This window comes from Salvelinus namaycush, unplaced genomic scaffold, assembly GCF_016432855.1.
Source record: "Salvelinus namaycush isolate Seneca unplaced genomic scaffold, SaNama_1.0 Scaffold37, whole genome shotgun sequence".
In the NCBI taxonomy this organism is placed as follows: Eukaryota; Metazoa; Chordata; class Actinopteri; order Salmoniformes; family Salmonidae; genus Salvelinus; species Salvelinus namaycush.
The window spans coordinates 549045-572015 of record NW_024060674.1 but is presented as its reverse complement, the minus strand read 5'-3'; the positions used below and the strand labels follow the sequence as shown (position 1 = coordinate 572015).

General features: G+C 43.8%; 2 protein-coding genes across 2 annotated transcripts in view; one reads left to right on the top strand and one right to left on the bottom strand.

Moving 5' to 3' along the window:
* The window catches only part of LOC120040628 (voltage-dependent calcium channel gamma-5 subunit), a 3753-nt gene extending 1381 nt beyond the window's left edge, over positions 1-2372 (top strand). The window contains exons 3-5 of the mRNA XM_038985709.1: positions 689-829; positions 1109-1254; positions 1782-2372. Coding sequence (XP_038841637.1) covers positions 689-829; positions 1109-1254; positions 1782-2042 — 548 coding nt within the window. The 3' untranslated portion in view covers positions 2043-2372. The remainder of the gene's footprint in view (positions 1-688; positions 830-1108; positions 1255-1781) is intronic.
* Positions 2373-4505: 2133 nt separating this feature from the next.
* Positions 4506-22971, bottom strand: part of LOC120040627 (cytohesin-3) — a 41447-nt gene continuing 22981 nt past the window's right edge. Inside the window, exons 2-13 of the mRNA XM_038985708.1 lie at positions 22735-22817; positions 22453-22517; positions 21546-21612; positions 21020-21138; positions 20198-20278; positions 19759-19871; positions 18140-18288; positions 16979-17090; positions 11791-11867; positions 11329-11400; positions 10747-10901; positions 4506-9085 (exon numbers count right to left, since the gene is read on the bottom strand). Of these exons, the coding sequence (XP_038841636.1) occupies positions 9013-9085; positions 10747-10901; positions 11329-11400; positions 11791-11867; positions 16979-17090; positions 18140-18288; positions 19759-19871; positions 20198-20278; positions 21020-21138; positions 21546-21612; positions 22453-22517; positions 22735-22817 (1166 nt within the window). The 3' untranslated portion in view covers positions 4506-9012. The remainder of the gene's footprint in view (positions 9086-10746; positions 10902-11328; positions 11401-11790; positions 11868-16978; positions 17091-18139; positions 18289-19758; positions 19872-20197; positions 20279-21019; positions 21139-21545; positions 21613-22452; positions 22518-22734; positions 22818-22971) is intronic.

The window sequence follows — 22971 nt, the reverse complement described above, 5'->3', positions numbered from 1 at the left end:
TACTGAGGTTTTCTGAGTTCCTGTCGATGGATGGAGTGATTATGATCATATCATCATGGCTTGTAACCAGCGTTCTAAAGTGAAGAAATGCAAGAACAGACTGAATGCGAGAGATAATATATTCACTCTTGTGTAAAATGGTGCTTCTTTATCATACGATTTTAAGCTTTCACATCACCAATTAAGGCTCTAATGCTTAAACGTAATAATACAATGCAGTTTTATTGAAATGTGTTTTCCTCCTCCTAGCGTGTCTGAATGACTACCTCTTTACTATTCAAGTCTCTTTCCAATTGCCTCGAGCCCAGTCTGCCCATACAGAATAAAATGAGTCATCAGAACTCCCACCGTCTCTGGGTCTCCACCCTGCTGACTCCTCTCTGCTTCAGAATACTTATTAGGTAATAACTCTGAAGAGTCACACTGGGGGGGGTTTGACTTTCTCTAAAGTCACAGCCTCATTAGGTTTTGGTTGATGCCTGTTGAAAGCTCTCTGGTAGACAGGAAGATTGTTTGGACCCTCTATGTTCAGAGTTTGAGATGAAAGTAGAGTATAAGAGTTTGTAGATGAGCATAGCTATATGTGTGTGAAATTCTGTTTCTGTATAGTAATCACTGTCTTTCTCTATGTTGCTGTCTTTCTCTCCCTCTCTCTCTCTCTCTCTCTCTCTCTTTCTCTCTCTCTCAGAGATGATTCGTTCAGCCACTCCGTTTCCTCTGGTCAGTCTGTTCTTCATGTTCATCGGCTTTGTGCTAAACAACATCGGACACGTCCGACCTCATCGCACCATCCTGGCCTTTGTCTCCGGAATCTTCTTCATCCTCTCAGGTACTCTTCTAATCTTCCATCTCTTCCTCCTCACCTCCTTTTCTTTCTCCTCTTCTTCCCTCCTCCTCCTCCTTGTTTTCTGCTGTCTCTGCTTCAGCTACAGAATGTGACGGTGTCTATCTCGCTTTAACACAATCACTATCTGTCTTCTCTGTCTGTCTGTGTCTTTCTCTGACTGATGTTCAGGCTTTGAAGGTTTGTTTAATCTCTCTTTTGCCTCCCCCTCTCTCTCTCTCTTTCTGTTATCTCCCCCTCCTCTTCCCTCTCTTTCTCTGTCAGGTCTGGCTCTGGTGGTAGGTCTCGTGCTGTATATATCCAGTATTAATGACGAGATGTTGAACAGGACTAAGAGCAGTGAGTCCTACTTCAGCTACCGGTACGGCTGGTCCTTCGCCTTCGCTGCCATCTCCTTTCTGCTCACTGAGGTACTTCAAAATTCAAAAGGCACTCACACATCTGAGCTATCTTTGTTGCAGGTGCATGGTGACACTTGAATAAGATGAGAAAAAAGAAGAAACATGCACTCACTGAGGTACAAGATTTGTTGTAGAAAAAAATCTACATTGTATGATAGTTCACTACCAAAGAATATGTTTTTGTATTGTCACATACACTGTATAGGTGAGGTGAAATACTACAGCCATAGTAGCAGAGCACCCCTGGAGCAAATTAGACTTAAGTGCCTTGCATTTCACCTTTTAGGCTCGGATATTCGAACCAGCAACCTTACGGTTACGGCCCAACGCTCTAATCACTAGTTTACCTGTCGTCTGCTGGTGTGGTACCCTCTCTTCTGGATCTTCTGGCTCTCTATACTACAGAGTGCAGTGTCCTCTAACCTTTATCATCTCCTGTCTGTCTGTCTGTCTCTCTCTCTCTCTCTCTCTCTCTCTCTCTCTCTCTCTCTCTCTCTCTCTCTCTCTCCTCTCCTCTCCTCTCCTCTCCTCTCCAGAGTGCGGGCGTCATGTCCGTCTATCTGTTCATGAAGCGCTACACAGCCGAGGAAATGTACCAGCGCCACCACCCCGGCTTCTACCGGCCGCGCCTCAGTAACTGCTCTGACCACTCCGGTCAGTTCCTGCACCCGGAAACCTGGGCACGCGGACGCAGCCCCTCGGACATCTCCAGCGAAACCTCGCTCCAGATGAGCGCCAGCTACCCAGCCCTGCTCAAGTGCCCCGACTACGACCAGGTCTCCTCCTCACCCTGCTGAAGGGGTCATCAGGTCAGGGCAGGTCGCCAAGGTCAAGGGTGAGAAGTCATAGGTGATGTTGCTTTTAGATACTGATCTAAGATCAGCTTCCGTTTTTCTTTTTTAAGTTATCTGGAATCTGTGGAGGGTTGCTGGAAAGTTGCTGGGTGTGGATAGAACCTCCCGCCTGCATAGTTTACTGGGAGATCAGTCCCAATAGATATACAGGGAAGCCTCTGTCTCTTTATTTTGTTGTTGTTCGTTCCCATTGTGATGCTGCGTCCTGGACCTTGTTTGAAAACTACTACCAGCCATGATTGCTGCTGAGGCAACAGTTGATGCCGCTGTGCCACATCTTACCTACAGATGGCAGCAAAGTGCAGAGTCTTTTCAGGAGTATTCACTTCTCGTATTTTCTATTATATCAGGATACGCCACTGCTTAGTTAACTTGACGAGGACCAAACTAACATTTACACAAATGTTTGAACGGAAACAATACATGTCACTATGTTAAAGCTGCAATCAGCAGTTGAAACAATAACAAAGTGAACTCCCCACCCGTTTCAGTAAAAAGCAGGGGGATGGGGCTGGTGAAATGTAACCACTCTCAAATTCATAGACAGAGCTATAGATGCAAGGACTGGCCATCCATGATATCTAAATTATTGTTACCATGTTTTGAAGGTATATAGTGTTTGTTTACAAACATTGGAGTGAAACAAGCTTTTATTTTGGTTTCTGATGGTTACGACAGTTGAACTAAGCACATGAGGCATTTGTAATATTATAACATCATATTCTTAAGAGGTCCAAAAATGGATGAAACAACTGCAGATTGCACCTTTAAATGTGTTAAATTGTGTAGTTTGCTTCATGTTGGAGTTTTTAAATTGATGTGTCCCTGCTGGCTCACGGATCTGCCAACATTACGTTTTCATGTTATGGAATCTCCCCCCAAACAATGCTTTGTTTTTGTATCATGTAAAAATGAATTATTTGAAAAGTAATTGGTATTTACTCTTAGACAGATTTTTATACATGCATATGTAGAACTGTTGTACATTGTATGAATATAGCAAACCATTGTAAAACAAGTCAAATGTGTAGTTGCTGCTTAAAATGATTAATTCTGAGTGTCAGCTTCACGCCTTCGGCATAGCAACTGTTGCATTCAAACTGTACTGTACAATATCTGGAGAATATCTAAATGTGGGAAATAAATAGACTTTTCAAAATCTTTTTAATGACATTGCCTGTTGATGAAATGCAATTTCATTCATTAACTCCAGTTTCGTGATATTGATGTTTTGAGAACTAACGCAGCAGGATAGGAGAATTAATGAAGGGTAGGAAAAGTGTTAGGGCTTAGCTGAAATGCTAGTTGTCAACAGCTGCTATCCCCAACGTGACAACTAGATGGCGCTGTAATGGTAGCCACAACCGTATAAACCATCAGTCTCGACAAACCATTGGTATCATAACACAGGTTAATGGATTGGATTTAAATTTAGCTTCCATGTATTGTAATGTCACATCAATACACTGGGAGTCAGTGTTGCATCACTTACACTATAAAGCAGACAGAATCCCCCCTTCAGGTCAGAAGGGTACAGAATCAGGACTTAAACACCCATCTGCCCACTATGTTACCTAAGACCTCGGTCCCCCTCTTTCAATAGATGTATTTGCACACCTTATCTAGACACTGTGTATCTATTTATTGGCCAATTAAGGGGGGAACTCATATTACTCTGACCTTATCTATGTCTGTTTGCTGATCAATAAAGGGTTTCACATAGACTTTAACCATCAGTAAAGGGTTTCTCATAGACTTTAACCATCAGTAAAGGGTTTCTCATAGACTTTAACCATCAGTAAAGGGTTTCACATAGACTTTAACCATCAGTGAAGAGTTTCTCATAGACTTTAACCATCAGTAAAGGGTTTCTCATAGACTTTAACCATCAGTAAAGTGTTTCTCATTGACTTTAACCATCAGTAAAGGGTTTCACATAGACTTTAACCATCAGTGAAGGGTTTCACATAGAGTTTAACCATCAGTAAAGGGTTTCTCATAGACTTTAACCATCAGTAAAGGGTTTCTTGCACTGTAGACTTTTCCCACCACTCCATATTGACCATCTGTCTCTAAACTCATTAGAATGTTCATAGACATGGGTTGGACGTCAGTTGGTTGGTTACTGTTCAGGACATGTTTTTTTTCCAGTTACATTTTCTTTTCCACCATATAAAAAACAGGCAAATATTGTATCTAATGACTATTTAAATAATTACTACCGATGACAGTTGGTACTTAGATGATTAACATAAATTAATAACTTAATAACCTATGATCCATGACCTACTAAGTTTAATAAAATATACATTTCAGCATATTGTCTACTGATAAACTGGGTGATTAATTGCATATGCAAATATGTAGGTCAAGCTCAATAAATAAATAAATGCGTCGTACAACGGATGTAGTCTTTGTATACTTTATGCAGCTTTCCACGTAATGTACAATGGGACCAATAGCTTTTACAGAGATAGAAAAGTTCATTTAGCTATAGCCCCACACAAGGGGCAGTAGAAGGTAATATTCTGCCCTGAGATCAGGGGTCATATCTTACAAACACATAGAAAAACTCTACTGGATTCAACTTTATCAGTCAGCATTATAGTTCGGACATCATCACTTTCATCATCATCAATATTACTGCCACCCATATCCTATTCATCCTCAACATCTGCCTTATCATCATCATCATCATCATCAGTATTACTACCACCCATATCCTATTCATTCTCAACATCTGCCTTATCATCATCACCATCATCAGTATTACTACCACCCATATCCTATTCATCTTCAACATCTGCCTTATCATCATCATCATCATCAGTATTACTACCACCCATATCCTATTCATCCTCAACATCTGCCTTATCATCATCATCATCATCATCAGTATTACTGCCACCCATATCCTATTCATCCTCAACAGCTGCCTTATCATCATCATCAATATTACTACCACCCATATCCTATTCATCCTCAACATCTGCCTTATCATCATCACCATCATCAGTATTACTACCACCCATATCCTATTCATCCTCAACATCTGCCTTATCATCATCATCATCAGTATTACTACCACCCATATCATATTCATCCTCAACATCTGCCTTATCATCATCATCATCATCATCACTATTACTACCACCCATATCCTATTCATCCTCAACATCTGCCTTATCATCATCATCATCATCATCAGTATTACTACCACCCATATCCTATTCATCCTCAACATCTGCCTTATCATCATCATCATCATCATCATCATCAGTATTACTACCACCCATATCCTATTCATCCTCAACATCTGCCTTATCATCATCATCATCAGTATTACTACCACCCATATCCTATTCATCCTCAACATCTGCCTTATCATCATCATCAGTATTACTACCACCCATATCCTATTCATCCTCAACATCTGCCTTATCATCATCATCATCATCATCACTATTACTACCACCCATATCCTATTCATCCTCAACATCTGCCTTATCATCATCATCATCATCATCATCACTATTACTACCACCCATATCCTATTCATCCTCAACATCTGCCTTATCATCATCATCAGTATTACAACCACCCATATCCTATTCATCCTCAACATCTGCCTTATCATCATCATCATCAGTATTACTACCACCCATATCCTATTCATCCTCAACATCTGCCTTACCATCATCATCATCATCATCAGTATTACTACCACCCATATCCTATTCATCCTCAACATCTGCCTTATCATCATCATCATCATCATCAGTATTACTACCACCCATATCCTATTCATCCTCAACATCTGCCTTATCATCATCATCATCATCAGTATTACAACCACCCATATCCTATTCATCCTCAACATCTGCCTTATCATCATCACCATCATCAATATTACTACCACCCATATCCTATTCATCCTCAACATCTGCCTTACCATCATCATCATCATCATCAGTATTACTACCACCCATATCCTATTCATCCTCAACATCTGCCTTATCATCATCATCATCAGTATTACTACCACCCATATCCTATTCATCCTCAACATCTGCCTTATCATCATCATCATCATCATCAGTATTACTACCACCCATATCCTATTCATCCTCAACATCTAACTTATCATCATAATCATCATCAGTATTACTACCACCCATATCCTATTAATCCTCAACATCTGCCTTATCATCATCAGTATTACTACCACCCATATCCTATTCATCCTCAACATCTGCCTTACCATCATCATCATCATCATCATCATCATCAGTATTACTACCACCCATATCCTATTCATCCACATCATCACCCCCATCGCCATCATTATCATCCTCATACCTGCTGGAAATTGACTTTTCCTGACATCACGTTATATAGTATTTGTTTATGATCATGTTTTTGACTTGTGTACAGAAGACCCCAAACTGACCTGATGCAAAGTACAGCCAGTAGGTGTAAAATGTTTCAGAGTATTCATACAACAACAAAAAGGAGACCCATAAAACCTATACATTATTTACATATACATAACTTAAGTCTTTAGTTTTAACGCTTACGGACAGAATGGAACCATTTGACAAAGAAAATAAATACAAACAAGATGGTAGATTATATTTTGTAAGGGGAACACAAAAAGCAAGCAAGGATCTTGGGTTACAAATGAAAAGCATACGGGTCACATCAACGCATCGCCCCTCACTGATGCAGTTGGCATAGGTTTGGACCTCGAGACACTGAAAGAAAAGCTTAAAATGACTGGTACCCTATTGGACTGTTTCACAAACCCATATTCAAGCATACTCTTAGACTACAACACATTTTCAAAGTTTGTTCAGTTGCATTGCAGACACTCCAATCGTAGGCTAAATATAGGTCCATGTAACCACCCCTATAATTCACAACCAAAGTAAAAAGTATGCACATTTTAATATTCTGTGGTCCACACAATGTATGGAATCAGTCCAGCTGACTCAAGACTGTAATGTTGTAGTTTTTCTAGGTTGTGTCTTCCTAATTTCAGCACTAACCTAGCTTTGTATTCTGAGATTGCAGCAGAACTGCTGCAATGGCACCTGGGGAAAAGAGTTGAGCACCATAGTGGGATGATTACATGGCTTATGTTTAGGGCCAGGAGTGTAAGGCCCAGATTTGTTCCTGGTCAGGTCACATGTTCATGTACGGTTACTGCAGCCCTGGAACTTTCTCTCCTTCCCTCCCTCTCTGACACACTCACTCCATCTCTCACATCCGCTCTCCTCTTTCTGCCATGTCTCTCCATCCACCTGAACATTCACAAGAGGAACTCTGTTTTTCTACCATCTTCATAAATGATCACACAAAAACTTTTCTGTATAATGGATGTCAGAGATGGCATTAAGATAGTCGTTGTGTTAAATGTCTGCTCTTGGCTTGCACACTACTGTGTTTACATACATACATGCATATATACTGTGTAGATACACACACAAGTTGGCACACCCACTTCTAAACGCACTTTATGGTATATCTACAAACAGACATACATGCATGTGTATGTGAAAAATTGCAGTTTTGCTTTTCAAGTTGCCCAAATGCAGAAGACACCTAGAAAGCAGGGGTTGGAACCAGTTCAGGGAACAGAACAGGAAAAATAAATAAATGTTTTGAGGAACAGAAACAGAACCGTGTACAAAAGTGATCTCTAGTGTTCCGGAACATAACTGTTATTTTCAAATCTTGAGAACCAGGTAATAATGTTCTTTTGAGTTCCAAAAATAAATACATATCAATTCTAGTATAAACTATTCGGTAATTCAGTGAAGTTATAAGGCTAGTAATACCCTACACACATTCTAATTCAAGTCCTGCCATGATGTTTAGAGCTTCAAGCCAAGCCCCCTCCATATCCACCTCTCTCTCTCTCTCTTGCCCCACCCATGAAATTTCAGTCACATCTCACACCTGCACTTATGTGACCAATTAAAAATGTAAACAACAATCTAACCCGTTCCATAGCAAGCTGCTCTATCGGCACTAATTGGTGGAGTAAATAGATTTGCTAAACGTAAAAACGCATGTTGATTTCACAGGTTAAACATTTGATGAAAAGGAACTATATAAGCTGTTACTTTTTGGGGGGTTGGAACTGGTTCAGAACTTTATTTTCTGGTCGGAACACTGGAACGGAATGAAAAAAATTGGGTTTCTGCTCGGAATGGAATGATTGGGAAATATTTTCTGTTCCAACCCCTGCTAGAAACACATGGAAGTAATCAGAAGGAATGTGGGGGACACAGGAGGGCAGTGCGGGGGAGTAAAGAGACGAGAGAGCCAGAGAGAGAAAGAGAGAATGTGTGTTAATACATGTTAATACATCCCACTGGCTTCCCTTGGTAATCTGTAGTGTGGCTGAACCACACTGGTCCTATAGAGGGACGTCTCCCTGTGTTGGTACATATATTGGTCCTCTGCTTTAGTCCTGGGACGTCATGTCCCTGTAACTCCAGCCCCTGGTACTGCAGCCACGGCTGGGGAAGTGTCCAGAATGGGGAGGGGGGCTGTCTTCAAGACCGGAGCCTGTCCTCGTTGTCTTCAAGACCGGGTGCGAGTTCTATCAGGGTCTGAAGGGTCAGATGGCTATCTTTGGTTGGCCAGCCATCTCTCTAGTGACAAGTTGGGTTCTGGGGGTCCAGGGGGAGAGGGATAGTAGGGAGGGAACTTCATGAGTGGAGTCTGTCCGTGGGAGTGGAGGGAGGGATGGGTGAGGAGGGAGGGGGAGTGTGGAAGTGGTGTTTAACTTCATGAGTAAGATCTGTCTGGGGAAGAGGATTGGTGGGCTGAGGAAAGGGGGTTTGGGGTGTCCCAGTTTGGGATGTCCTGGGATGAGGGGTGTCCCTGGAAGGAATGTCCCTCCTCATTTCTTGTTGGCAATCCGTCTTTTCCTGGTGGCCAACATATCGTAGAAGGGATCCCTGCTGATGCTCGCCCTGGAACAGCCAATCAAAACAAATAAATAATAATACGCCAGGGGGAAACTTGAGCATCTTTGATATGGAAATGCGGCCACATTTCTACAAACCGCTGCCTTAACTAACTAGATCAAATAAATAAAAGGTTGTTAGGTGACCTAGTTTTGTTTCCATGGTTTCTGAAGAAAACCTACCCACCCCCTTTTTTCTTATTTTCCTCAGCACTCCGGTTCCATCTCTTTCAGAGATTCTGTGGAATGTCGTTCCCCGATTCCCTGTTCTAGAACCCTTCCAAGTGTTCTCATTCTAGCATACTCTCTCCTCTCTGCAGTTTTCCAGGTTTATAGGTTGGATTGCAGGGCAAACAATAGTGCTCTAAGTTATCGACACTCCAGCTCTCTTTTTCTGGGAGAGAAGGCACTCGGTACAAAGCGAAGTGAGTCACAGAGCCATTCTGGCTCCGGCACAGAGCGCAGTTTCAGTTTCACGGGTGTAAAATCCTGTTAGCACCAGCACAAAGCCAAAACCGGCTCAACCCCCCACTGCGGATTCTCTCTCTCTTACTCCCTTTACATTGTCCCCCATATACGACTATGTCTCTGAGCTATGGCAACAATTCCTCTCCTTTTTTTAGCTTTTGGTTATTTACCGCAACCTAATTTCAGAAAAACAATAGAAGAAACCCCGGGGCGCCTTTCTTTCTGGAAATAAATTCAACAGAGAATGTAATAGGATGACGTTTATCCATGAAAAGACATTGCGACACATTGAAATGGATATGAATGTGATACCAAATATTGACTTATTACAATGGCGCTACAGTATAGCAAATATATTGAGTTAGCCTACATAACATTTATTTGATACAGTTATATAAGAGCTTCATAGCCCAGTTCAGAATTTTCCAAACTCACACAGATGGTCCCCTAAAAGTAGTCTTCACCGTTTGTTTAAAAACTGTCCTAATTCGCGATTAAAGATAAGAGGATAAGGAGCGTGACTATACAACCATCCCTATTTTACTGAGGAAATGTGATTGACATAAAAGCCTTTTATCTTGGCTAAATCCTTATTGACTCCCTCTGGAGAAGATAACACACACACACACTGCATGGTAATGGTTAGAATCTGTGGCAACAGGGGGGGAGGCGCTGGGGCTTTAGCCCAGTTTTGAGCCTCCTTTCCTGGTCAGGCTAGCTGGGCTCGATCCCCATCCCCCGGGGGGCTTTAAGCGATAACTAATCCTTCCCGTATTACCCCTGGGGGAGCTAACTAGCATTGTAGCCTAGATAGTGAATGTGTTGGAGTTGTTTTGGGAAGCTAACTAGCATTGCAGCCTAGATAGTGAATGTGTTGGGGAGTGGTTTTGGGAAGCTAACTAGCATTGCAGCCTAGATTGTGACTATGGTGGGGAGTGGAGGGAAGCTAACTAGCATTGCAGCCTAGATTGTGAATATGGTAGGGAGTGGAGGGAAGCTAACTAGCATTGTAGCCTAAATAGTAAATGTGGTAGGGAGTGGAGGGAAGCTAACTAGAATTGTAGCCTAAATAGTAAATGTGGTGGGGAGCGGAGGGAAGCTAACTAGCATTGTAGCCTAAATAGTGAATATGGTGGGGAGTGGAGGGAAGCTAACTAGCATTGTAGCCTAAATAGTAAATGTGGCGGTCAGGAATCTTACTTGATGGACTTGATCCACTCCTCTTTCTCCTCAGTCGTGGGCGCCGATATCCTGTACACTGTGTGGTTGCCCTCGACGACCCGGCCGTCCGCCTCCGTCTTACATGCCTTGATCACCGAACCCTTGTGGTTGGGGTTGTAGAGCTCGAAGCAGTTCTGGGGGGGGGGGGGGGGGGGGGGGGGGGGGGGTTGGGGGGGGGTAGTGGTGAAAGGGTGGTCCAACACTTTAGGAAACCCTAGTGTCTTTCCCCAGCAATCAGTTCTGATGGGTGAGGAGATGGTTGAGTTGAGTGCGTACTAGCATTGTAGCATAATCCCAACAAGGTGGAGGTGAAAGGGTGTTTGTATTGCACAACAATTAGAGAGACCCTATCCTCAACTAGGTTACATGTTCCAGGTCAAATACATGACTAGAAATATGGAAGACTATGTTGACTTTTGACCCCTGGTGATATCATGAGTTGGGCTTCTCCACTGGGTGAGTGGAACCTTGTGGCTGAGGTTGACTACCAGTACCACCTAATATAATAGTGACATAATAAGGTTTCCGAAGGGATGTGATGCAGTATCATGAAGCACTCACTGGTTTCCTGGGTTCCTCCACCTCTCTGATACTGAGGTTCTCTAAGGGGATGATCCCACGAGGCTCCTTATCCTGGAGGAGAGAGAGGAAGAGAGAGAAAGAGAGATAGAGAGAGAGAACAAGACATGATCTGTGACATTGTTTCATAGACTGGAAAACAACCTTCATTCCCCTCTGCTCTGCTCTCTCTAATATAACTAATGATGTTAGTGTCTGGCAGCCAGGCCGTCTGGAGGACAGAGAGATAATGATATGATCCTCTAGGATAATACAAGGGTAGAGGACAGACTGCTGATAAAGCAGCTATCTCTGGATAGAGAGGCAAATGCTATGACAAAGATGCTGTGATAAAAAGCTTCCAGCTATACTACCACATATAAACGCATGTACAAACACACAGGCAAAAAGCGTCCTTGCCTACAATACTGAGGTCGCACACACGCATGCACCACACATACTTACTGTTGTGTACTCAAAGTAGTACAGGCAGTTGTCTGTCAGGATGAACCACCTTCTCTTCCAGGTCTTCACTCTTCCCCCTGAGACAGGAAATAGGAAGAGGAAACAGGAAGTGATGACACCATGGAATTAGTGACAGACTGACAGCCTCCACCATACTCCTCACAGTAGGAACAACAGGAGGAAGGCACTCCAACAAGACCAGAGCTGGAAAGTAGGCAAAGTAATGGCCGCCTTGACCACAATAACATGACAGCTCTAGTGTTATAAATCAGCCAAGATAAATAAATAAAGTTGCTGTGAGATTTGTCTCAAACAACGGCAGAAAATCTATATACTGTACGTAAAGCATGTATACCAATGGCACAGGAGAAATAGAAGATGAGTGAGAAAGAGAGAGAGAAAGAGGAGAGAAGAGAGACCTTACACTTCCTCTAAAACAGCCCATCCTCCTCCTGTGGACCTAAGACACTGAAAGATCAAAGCCAATGAACTCTGCTGTTGGTACTTGGCACCACTGATTGAGAGGTGATGCAATTCCATCACAGGATTTGTTCAGCAACGTGATTGGTTACATCTTCCAGTTACTGCATAGAGAATATTCAACGATTAAATGATTACTCACACAACTCCTGAATTATTGCTAACTTTGCTCATTCATTTTTTAAAGGCAACGGAATAAAATGCTATTGGATCTCCAGAAGAAGGAAGGTACACACCACACTTGATATGAACCTAACTTGGCATCTAAAGCACCCTTGGAGGATAACACACACACACACACACACACACACACACACACACACACACACACACACACACACACACACACACACACACACACACACACACACACACACACACACACACACACACAAACGCATGTGTAAGCACAAATGCACACACACACCAAACACCCAAGCAAAGATTGTTACGTTTTGTAGCATGGGTATACCAAAGCTGAGGGGTATAGAGGGGAGGCAACACACAGCTGAAATAGTTTTTAACAGTGTTCCCCCTCAGGCAACTACAGCCCAATACAATGCAGCGTTCAGCTGAAATGAAACACACAGAGATGCAAGGCAGGGATGCTGAGAAGACTACCCTGTTGGAAGACAGCAATAAATACACCAATACTGTGTTGGAAAATGGAGAACTCACACACACACACACACACACACACACACACACACACACACACACACACAAGATTATCTGTGTATTAGTTGGGTAAACTGGGCTACCATGTTGTACATGTCACACAAAAAGCGTAGAAATAGACAGATATAACAAGAGAGAAGTAAGCCCTGATCCAATTTTATACTTTTGAGTTACAAATCAAATCAAAGTTTATTTGTCACGTGTGCCGAATACAACAGGTGTAGAACTTACAGTGAAATGCTTACTTACAGGCTCTAACCAACAGTGCCAAACAAGGTATTAGGTGAACAATAGGTAAGTAAAGAAATAAAAAAGACAGTGAAAAATAACAGTAGCGAGGCTATAACAGTAACGAGGCTATATACAGGCACCGGTTAGTCGGGCTGATTGAGGTAGTATGTACATGTAATGTAGATATGGTTAAAGTGACTATGCATATATGATAAACAGAGAGTAGCAGTAGTGTAAAAGAGGGGTTGGCTGATGGTGGGTGGTGGGACACAATGCAGATAGCCCGGTTAGCCAATGTGTGGGGGCACTGGTTGGTCGGGCCAATTGAAGTAGTATGTACATTAATGTATAGTTAAAGTGACCATGCATATATGATAAACAGAGAGTAGTAGCCGCGTAAAAAGAGGGGTTAGGGGGGCACACAATGCAAATAGTACGGGTAGCCATTTGATTACCTGTTCAGGAGTCTTAGGGCTTGGGGGTAAAAACTATTGAGAAGCCTTTTTGTCCTAGACTTGGCACTCCGGTACCGCTTGCCATGCGGTAGTAGAGAGAACAGTCTATGACTGGGGTGGCTGGGGTCTTTGACAATGTTTAGGGCCTTCCTCTGACACCGCCTGGTGTAAAGGTCCTGGATGGCAGGCAGCTTAGGCCCAGTGATGTACTGGGCCGTACGCACTACCCCCTGTAGTGCCTTGCGGTCGGAGGCCGAGCAATTGCTGTACCAGGCAGTGATGCAACCAGTCAGGATGCTCTCGATGTTGCAGCTGTAGAACCTTTTGAGGATCTGAGGACCCCTGCCAAATCTTTTTAGTTTCCTGAGGGGGAATAGGCTTTGTCGTGCCCTCTTTACAAACTGTCTTGGTGTGCTTGGACCACTCTAGTTTGTTGGTGATGTGGACACCAAGGAACTTGAAGCTCTCAACCTGCTCCACTACAGCCCCGTCGATGAGAATGGGGACGTGCTCAGTCCTCCTTTTCCTGTAGTCTACAATCATCTCCTTAGTCTTGGTTACGTTGAGGGAGAGGTTGTTATTCTTGCACCACACGGCCAGATCTCTGACCTCCTCCCTATAGGCTGTCTCGTCGTTGATCAGGCCTACCACTGTTGTGTCATCTGCAAACTTAATGATGGTGTTGGAGTTGTGCCTGGCCATGCAGTCGTGGGTGAACAGGGAGTACAGGAGGGGACTGAGCACGCACCCCTGAGGGGCTCCTGTGTTGAGGATCAGCGTGGCAGATGTGTTGCTATCTACCCTCACCACCTGGGGGGCGGCTTGTCAGGAAGTCCAGGTTCCAGTTGCAGAGGGAGGTGTCCCAGGATCCTTAGCTTAGTGATGAGCTTTGAAGGTACTGTGGTGTTGAACGCTGAGCTGTAGTCAATGAATAGCATTCTCACGTAGGTGTTCCTTTTGTCCAGGTGGGAAAGGGCAGTGTGGAGTGCAATAGAGATTGCATCATCTGTGGATCTGTTTGGGCGGTATGCAAATTGGAGTGGGTCTAGGGTTTCTGGGATAATGGTGTTGATGTGAGCCATGACCAGCCTTTCACAAAGTGATGGTTGTCTTTTGCACCTCCATTCTATTTCTACAATTGATAGTTATTAATCCACAGCTGAGAATATCTGGAATGATCCTGTTTTCCATTTGTTGTTTTTCTTGCCCTCCAGGTGAGACATGTCATAGGATGTGGTGTGGCAGGCTGACTGTGCATCCTGTGGTTTCCTGGGTGTGTGTGAGTGGGATTTGTCCTAACAACGTTCTTGTGGGAGAGCTTTGTCCCAACATTCCTACAGGGCTCATCACTGACCATCCCTTAGGGCAGTAGTGTCCATGGAAAAACACATGTTTGTAATGCACACTAAGTACTACCAGAGAGGTTTTAGCACCATCTTTGGTCTTATTAATTTCATTGAATCTCTCATTTCCTTTCTGTCTTTTAGTCGATAAATCCATGCTAAAAAGTCATTAATCATCTACACTCTGTTTTCATAGACTTTTCTGAGAGTTTTGCCTGGCGTATTTACATGAGGTAAAATGCTTAAATCCTTTCTCTTAATTTCCACAGTGTACAGAGTGATCCTCTCTAAAAGAGACTAATTCGTTCATAGCCTTCAGGGTTTATTTGTACTGGGCCAAATTAGAATTATTACAGAGAAAACTCCAGTTGTAAATTGCCTGGGGAGAGAGAGCACTATAATATAATAATTCACAGGTCTTAAGGCACACTGGGACTATTTGCTTACATATATATACTGGGTTTGATGAGACTGCAGAGACGTTACATAGAGCCAGTGGAATGTGCAGCATGTCTGAGCCAGGGTGTGTGTGTGTGTGTGTGTGTGTGTGTGTGTGTGTGTGTGTGTGTGTGTGTGTGTGTGTGTGTGTGTGCGTGCGTGCGTGCGTGCGTGCGTGCGTGCGTGCGTGCGTGCGTGCGTGCGTGCGTGCGTGCGTGCGTGCGTGCGTGCGTGCGTGCGTGCGTGCGTGCGTGCGTGCGTGCGTGCGTGCGTGCGTGCGTGCGTGCGTGCGTGCGTGCGTGCGTGCGTGAGACAAGGCTTGGCCCACCTGCACTGAGTTGGCCTTTAACCCTAACAAGTCATAATAAGGCAGTTGGATGGCAATGTTACAACAGCTGTTGAAACAGGGAACTGTCCAAAACACTCCATGTCAGGGACTGGAGGACGCAATAAAAACAGGAAATGAAAAGTGGGTTGAGATGGAGGTAATGGGAGAAGGGAATGAAAAGAGAGATGGAGGTTAGGGACAGAGAGGTGAGAGGTCAGAGAGAATAAGCACAACAGAAAATAATGTGTATGCAACCTTACAGCCGGCCAACCAGAAAACCCTAAATACATTTATAAAGATATCACACCAAGATAATGTTGGGGAGGAGGAAGGGGAGACAAGGGATGACAATCAAAAACCCATGTAAACAAATAAAACATCAAAAACATGGGAGAGAAACAATAGAGAAAAATGTGATAAGAGGGTTAAAATGTGGGAAACGGCATTACTATATGTAGGGAGGAGAGAGCTCTGTATAATATAAATAAATAAAATGATTGTCTTTGAGTGTTGCTATGACACCCGTCAGTTCCACAGCCCCTGGTTATTTTGTGATCAATGCATTGTGGGAGAGCTGATGATGACCGCTCCCTCAATTAATGCTGCAACCATGGTAACAGGTCAGCTTGACTGTGTGTAGAGAGACATTGCTACCTGTCTCTGGGTCATACAGTGTAATGTTACTAACAGTTGTGACCTCAAATGCACCTTATCATGGTGATTTACCATGGTGATTCTTTCAACTTCAACATTAACATACAACCATTTACATAAAATCCTGCTCGAATATCCTTTAAACTGGCCAAAGATTGTGAAATATTTATTCCTGAATCTTCAACATCCTGAAAACCTTGAATCTGGCGGTTTAAAATAGACAACACTACAGATAGCAGCCCACTGTGTGAGAACCCTGAACACTGAACCTTGTTCATATCGTACCAACAAGACGTGAGTCATGCAGCAAAACACATTGCTTGAGAGACTGCAACATTACAGTCCACAGCTAAATCTGTATCTTAGCTGCAAGGGTCAGCCAGTGAAACAATGTACTGGTTCATAACAAGAGAACGGTGTAAGAGGAACCAAAAACAGTGCATAGCAATAGCATAGCACTTAGAATGCATCTCCAATACATTGCTTCATTGTAAGTAGTATGCTAGTGGAGACATTGGAACAGAGAGGTGGGTGTGATGCAGGCATTCTAAGTAAGGGACTGCATTCTCATCTCTACTAACCCAGTTTGAGCAGCCATCCCTCTCTGTCTGGGTTGAAGAACGTGTGAGTCAGGTCGTTCCCATCATCCTCTGGGATCTTAAAGGGTTCACTCTTAATGCTCTCATAGAGATTCTGGAGAGGAGAGAGAGGGATGAGGAGGGAGTGATGGAGAGAAGGAGAGAGAGAGGGAGAGAGGGAGCGATGGAGAGAGAGAGGGATGAGGAGGGAGTGATGGAGAGAAGGAGAGGGAGAGGGATGAGGAGGGAGCGATGGAGAGAGAAGGAGAGAGAGGGATGAGGAGGGAGAGATGGAGAGAGAGAGGGATGAGGAGGGAGCAATGGAGAGAGAGAAGGAGAGAGAGAAGGATGAGGAGGGAGTGATGGAGAGAGGGCAAAAGCATTGGGAAAGAGAGAGAGAGAGAGAGAGAGAGAGAGAGAGAGAGAGAGAGAGAGAGAGAGAGAGAGAGAGAGAAATGGTGATGCGGGAAAAGGCGGTGGAAAGCATTAGTGTTCAACTCATAACACTTGAACAGCCACTTCCTGCATCTTCTAACAGCCATCCCAGTAACTAAATCAACAGTGCATAAAACATGACAGAACAACATTCTATGAAGGACTTGTTAGAAAAGGAAATTGTTGGAGGGTGTGCTCATTCGTAGGGGCTGAAACTGGGTGTTAAATACTGGGACACATTTGACAATCTGAGTTACAACTTTGAGAACTGTTGGGAGAGAAAGGAACAACAAGCCAACTGCAAGAAGTGTTAAGTGTTAAGTGTTAAGTGTTAAGTGTTAAGTGTTATGTGTTATGTGTTATGTGTTATGTGTTATGTGTTATGTGTTATGTGTTAAGTGTTATGTGTTATGTGTGTGCCCTTTTGAACTGCGGTTGAGCTGAAGGCTGTGTGATTATCTCTCTAAGATTGTTAGATAATAATGTTCATCATTAGCATTACTGGCCTGAAAGAACAGCACATTAGATGAGCTAGCATTTTTCTACGTGACGTAGGACAAACACAAACACACACTCATCAACCATATCCAACCCCCCCCCCCACTCCACACACACACACACACACACTCATCAACCATATCCAACCCCCCCCCCCCCCCCCCACTCCACACACACACTCATCAACCATATCCAACCCCTCCACTCCACACACCAAACACACACTCTCACCCTGAGTAGGTCCTCTGGCAGGTCTCCTCCCTCGTTGATGCCTCTGTTCATGGAGATGAATCTCTCTACGGGGGGCTTGTCTCTGACGTTGGGGTTGTGGAGGCTGGTATTCAACATGATGATGGCGAAGGACAGGACATAACACGTGTCTGGGGAGGACAGCAGAGAGAGGAGGTGTGAAGTGTGTGTGTGTGTGTGTGTGTGTGTGTGTGTGCCGCTATGACTTTGCAATCATTACTCTACCACCCACTACCCCCCCCCCCCCCCCCCCCCCCCCCCACCCCACTCTGTTCTATAACCCCTGGCCGTTTAACCTGGTGTGTGTCAGAGCACCAGTCCCCAGAGGGACGCAGCAGAAGCAGCTATAACTAAGTCGGCGTGTCACCACTGCAAGACATCCATATTCATGAGGCCAAGACCACATGTCATTCATCAACCCACCACTGGTTACTGGGACAGGGGACACAACACTGCAGATAGAACATAGAGCTGACATGACACAATATCATATATGTTCTAGACAATACATCTCTATATGAATGTTCTGTAACAGGCCCCTGGTTGTTTAGGAAGATGTAGGGGAGAGGGACAGAACATTGAGGATAGAAATTACTGTATAGACCTGACATGATCCCTTATGGTACATGACAAACACAATTATATTTGTTCTACACAATAGATTTATATCTGAAAATTCTGAGCAGGACCTTGAATAGAACAGGACATTTATGATGGTAAGGGACAGAGATGATGGTAAAGGACAGAGATGATGGTAGGGGACAGAGATGATGGTAGGGGACAGAGATGATGGTAGGGAACAGAGATGATGGCAGTGGACAGAGATGATGATAGGGGACATTGATCATGGTAGGGGACATTGATCATGGTAGGGGACATTGATCATGGTAGGGGACATTGATCATGGTAGGGGACAGAGATGATGGTAGGGGACAGAGATGATGGTAGGGGACAGAGACAACGTGTGGCCAGAGCGTGCCTCACTAGTCACTAATGACCCTCTGTTATTGACCAGTGATCAAAGTCCTTATTAGAGGAGCCATGCAAGTAGTGATGACACAGCAACAATGAACCACAAGTCTGTCAGCAACAATGGCTAATGATGCATTAAGTCATCGGACAGAGAGTCAAGTACCGACTGATAGTGAGTGATTCTAGAAATGTGAGTGTACCGGTATTTGGGTTTTTAATAGTTATAGCAATTCAAGACTTCCTTTTCCACAAAGACAAATGTACATGTAGGGTTGGGTATTGTAGAGGTTTTATAGAGCGACTCCACTCCGTCTAAAGAGGTATAGCATTTAAAACATTTACTATACAACAAAGACTGGTTTTAGGACCAGAGAGTTCTAGAGTGGAGCCACGTCCTTAGAATTTATACCTAAAAGTAAGGTCTGCTATAAAGTAGAGAGACATGGAGACTGACGCATTGATCTAAGGCAGGGGTGGTCTGGCACTGCTCTTTATGACAGGGTCCGTCCAATGTGTGTGTGTGTGTGTGTGTGTGTGTGTGTGTGTGTGTGTGTGTGTGTGTGTGTGTGTGTGTGTGTGTGTGTGTGTGTGTGTGTGTGTGTGTGTGTGGTGTGTGTGTGTGTGTGTACCTGTGGATTGGAAGACACCGGGGTTGCAGGAGCAGTACCGCGAAGCGAAGGCCTCCATCATACGATCGATCTTCTGAGCCTCACCAGGCAGTCTGAAACTCCACAGAAACTGTCTACACCAGCATAGAGAAAGAGAGAGAGAGAGTGAGAGAGACAGAGCAAAGGAGAGAGAGGGAGAGGGAGGGAGAGAGAGAGGGACAGAAACATAGATGTGAGGAGAGAAAGTGAGAGAGAGAAAGAGAGAAAGAGAGAAAGAGAGAAAGAACACAGGAAAACCAATGAGAAAGAAAACAGAGGCTCCAAAAGTGTCTTGAAAGCAGAACATCATCATAAAGTGTATTGACTGCACATTATCAATAATAAATATTACTATATTATTTTTTTTAAATGTGATGAACAGCTGGGAATCTTAGCACAGTAATATGCAGAAACAGCTCACCGTAAAGCCTGTACGAGGTTGAGATCTGCAAACTCATGAAGGTCTACGAACGCCTGCAGCACCTTGAGGTTGAAGTCGTCCCTGGGAGAGATGAGGAACATACAGTGTGTCAGGTTCTCAGATTCAGGCCAGGAAATGTCTGGTATTCAGTGTTGGTCAAGATCAGTCTCGCACTTCCAAAACAGAACTATTAGAGGTCAAGGTTCTTTCAATCCCTATAGGAACTGAAATGTCTGTTAGGGGAGAGGCCCTTTTAAAACCCAACTCCACCCCTCCTCTAGATTATGACTCTATCAAACCATTATACAATATGATAAGATTGCTGGTCGTAATAAATTGCTATTTGTTTGTGCATACAACCAACTTAACATACAAGATGTTGTTGCTTTCTTAAGGGCCTTTTGTAAAGAAAAGGATGTATCCCAGCCACAGAGCCTCAGACTCTGCTCTCTGTTTGCTACACAGGTTGTTCTGACAGTCACATCCCTGCGAGGTGGCCCACGTGTCCTAGATATCAAACACATGTAGCCAGGCACAGCAGATCTCTGTTTTACTGGCATGGCCCCTTGTCTACTGCCGCCGCTATGCTCCGTAAATCCAGACAATCCATTTCCCGAGGCTTTATGCCCGGGCTTATACACGCACAGAGGGAGAAATCTCCCTGAGAGATGGACAGAGTGTAGGAAAGAGAGAGGGAGGGAGAGAAGGGAGCGAGTGAGATGGTGAGAGAGGGAGAAAGAGAGGTAGAGGGGGAAAGAGGGAGAGAGAGAGAGATAGAAAGCGAGATGAAAACAGAGGAGGTTAGAGCAGTGTGTTTGTTACCTCTCTCCTAAGTAGTCCCCTATGACAGTTTTGTTGAGGCCCTCTCCTTTGTAGAGGAACTGGGATACGTCCTCAGGAGTGTGCTGGAGAAGGTCGTTCTCCAACAGAAACTGGATCCCCTGGAAGACACACACAGTTTTGTTAGCACTCCAAGCCACACACACACACACACACACACACACACACACACACACACACACACACACACACACACACACACACACACACACACACACACACACACACACACACACACACAGTTATATGTTTTGACCTGAAGAAGAGCTAGGAGGCGTTACAATAAGTCATTAATACAGATAACACAACCAGATAACATCTTTGATGGCCATGGTTTATAGTGTAACATTTTCTACATCGCTAAAGGAGGCATAACAGGTACACATCTAAGTTTCTATCTGTATTTATAGAAATCAGAAAACAATCAATAAAAACGTCAATAACACCAGATTAACACCAGTGCAGTAAATAATGTATTTAGCATGGATTGCATGGACTTTAGACAAACCTTTTTGGGGTCCATGTTGAATTTCTTCCTTCCCATGGCAATCTGTTTATTTCTTTGTGTTGTTTTACTGTGATTGGACAGAGCAGAGAGATCCATCAGCTCTCTAGAACAGGTGTGGCATTATCAACAACTGACGCCTGTATTTGTTCACCAGGTCAACTGTCACATGTGTCTACTTGGTACAGTATTTATCCAGGATACGGAACGGTATTGTGGTGAGTTAGTGAGTTCACACTGTTAGTTTACATAGGGCTGGGTTCAGTTATTACTGCTCCAAGTCAGCTATGAACATGAGAATGTAATGATCCTCTAAAAACAAGGATCTTTGACTTCTCTTTCCATTTGGACTGTAACATCAACCATGTAGGTTGTTGCACCGACTAACTGATTAGCAGGAGAAACTCAATCTAACTTAAACTCAATCTAATGAAAAATGAATGAAAACCATATGCCACTTTCTTTGTGTTCGTGTGTTCGTGTGTTCGTGTGTGTGTGTGTGTGTGTGTGTGTGTGTGTGTGTGTGTGTGTGTGTGTGTGTGTGTGTGTGTGTGTGTGTGTGTGTGTGTGTATTATTGCATGTGTGTATACTGTGTTCTCCCTGTGTTTCTAAAATAGCTTGAACCATTTCCCAGCTGCACCTGAGACACACAAAGGCTAAATCCACACGAACACACGCTCTCTCCACCTCATCACCAATGAGCCCTGAACAGCCAATCAGTTGTCAGTCCCTGAATAGGAGCGGTTGTGGGGCGTTTAGCAACTGTTTGGCAGAGGGGACGGCTCAGCTCCACAAACAAAGATGGATTATTAACCCACACTGGGACAGGTGTGTGGCTGGACGACTTGGAGAGGAGAAGGGAACAGCAGCTAGGAGGGGGGAGGGGTGTTGAAGGGGGGTGTTACGCACCTGTCCCCCACGCAGGTTAGCTGCTCGATCTCAGTCATCACCTCTGCAATCTCAAACTTCAACCGCTGCCAACAGGATTAGAGGGAGAATTAGCTGGGTTGAATTCACAACTCAACTCTAGTTGTTTTAGCAGTGCATTGTACATCAACAAACAGACTCAATGTAAGCGGTTAGAGTCAAAGTTACATTTTAGCCACACCCACATAAAGTCACATCAAGGGTGAGTGATATCTTTATAAAATATATTAAATGTTGACATTTCTTTTCATTTTCTTGACTCACCTCAATGTCATCCAGTAGCTCTTTTTTCCTGCGTCGTATGTTTGACAGCTCATCTCTCTCTTCCAAGGAAAGGTCTTCAGGTACTGTGAAAGAGAGAGATGTAAGTATGGAATTAAGATACAATTACTTACACACATAGTCAGACACTTCCATGGATTAAGATGTGATAGCTAGTGTGCTGTAAATCAACACACAAGGCTGATGAACCACAGATCTAGGATCAGATTAGTGTACCCC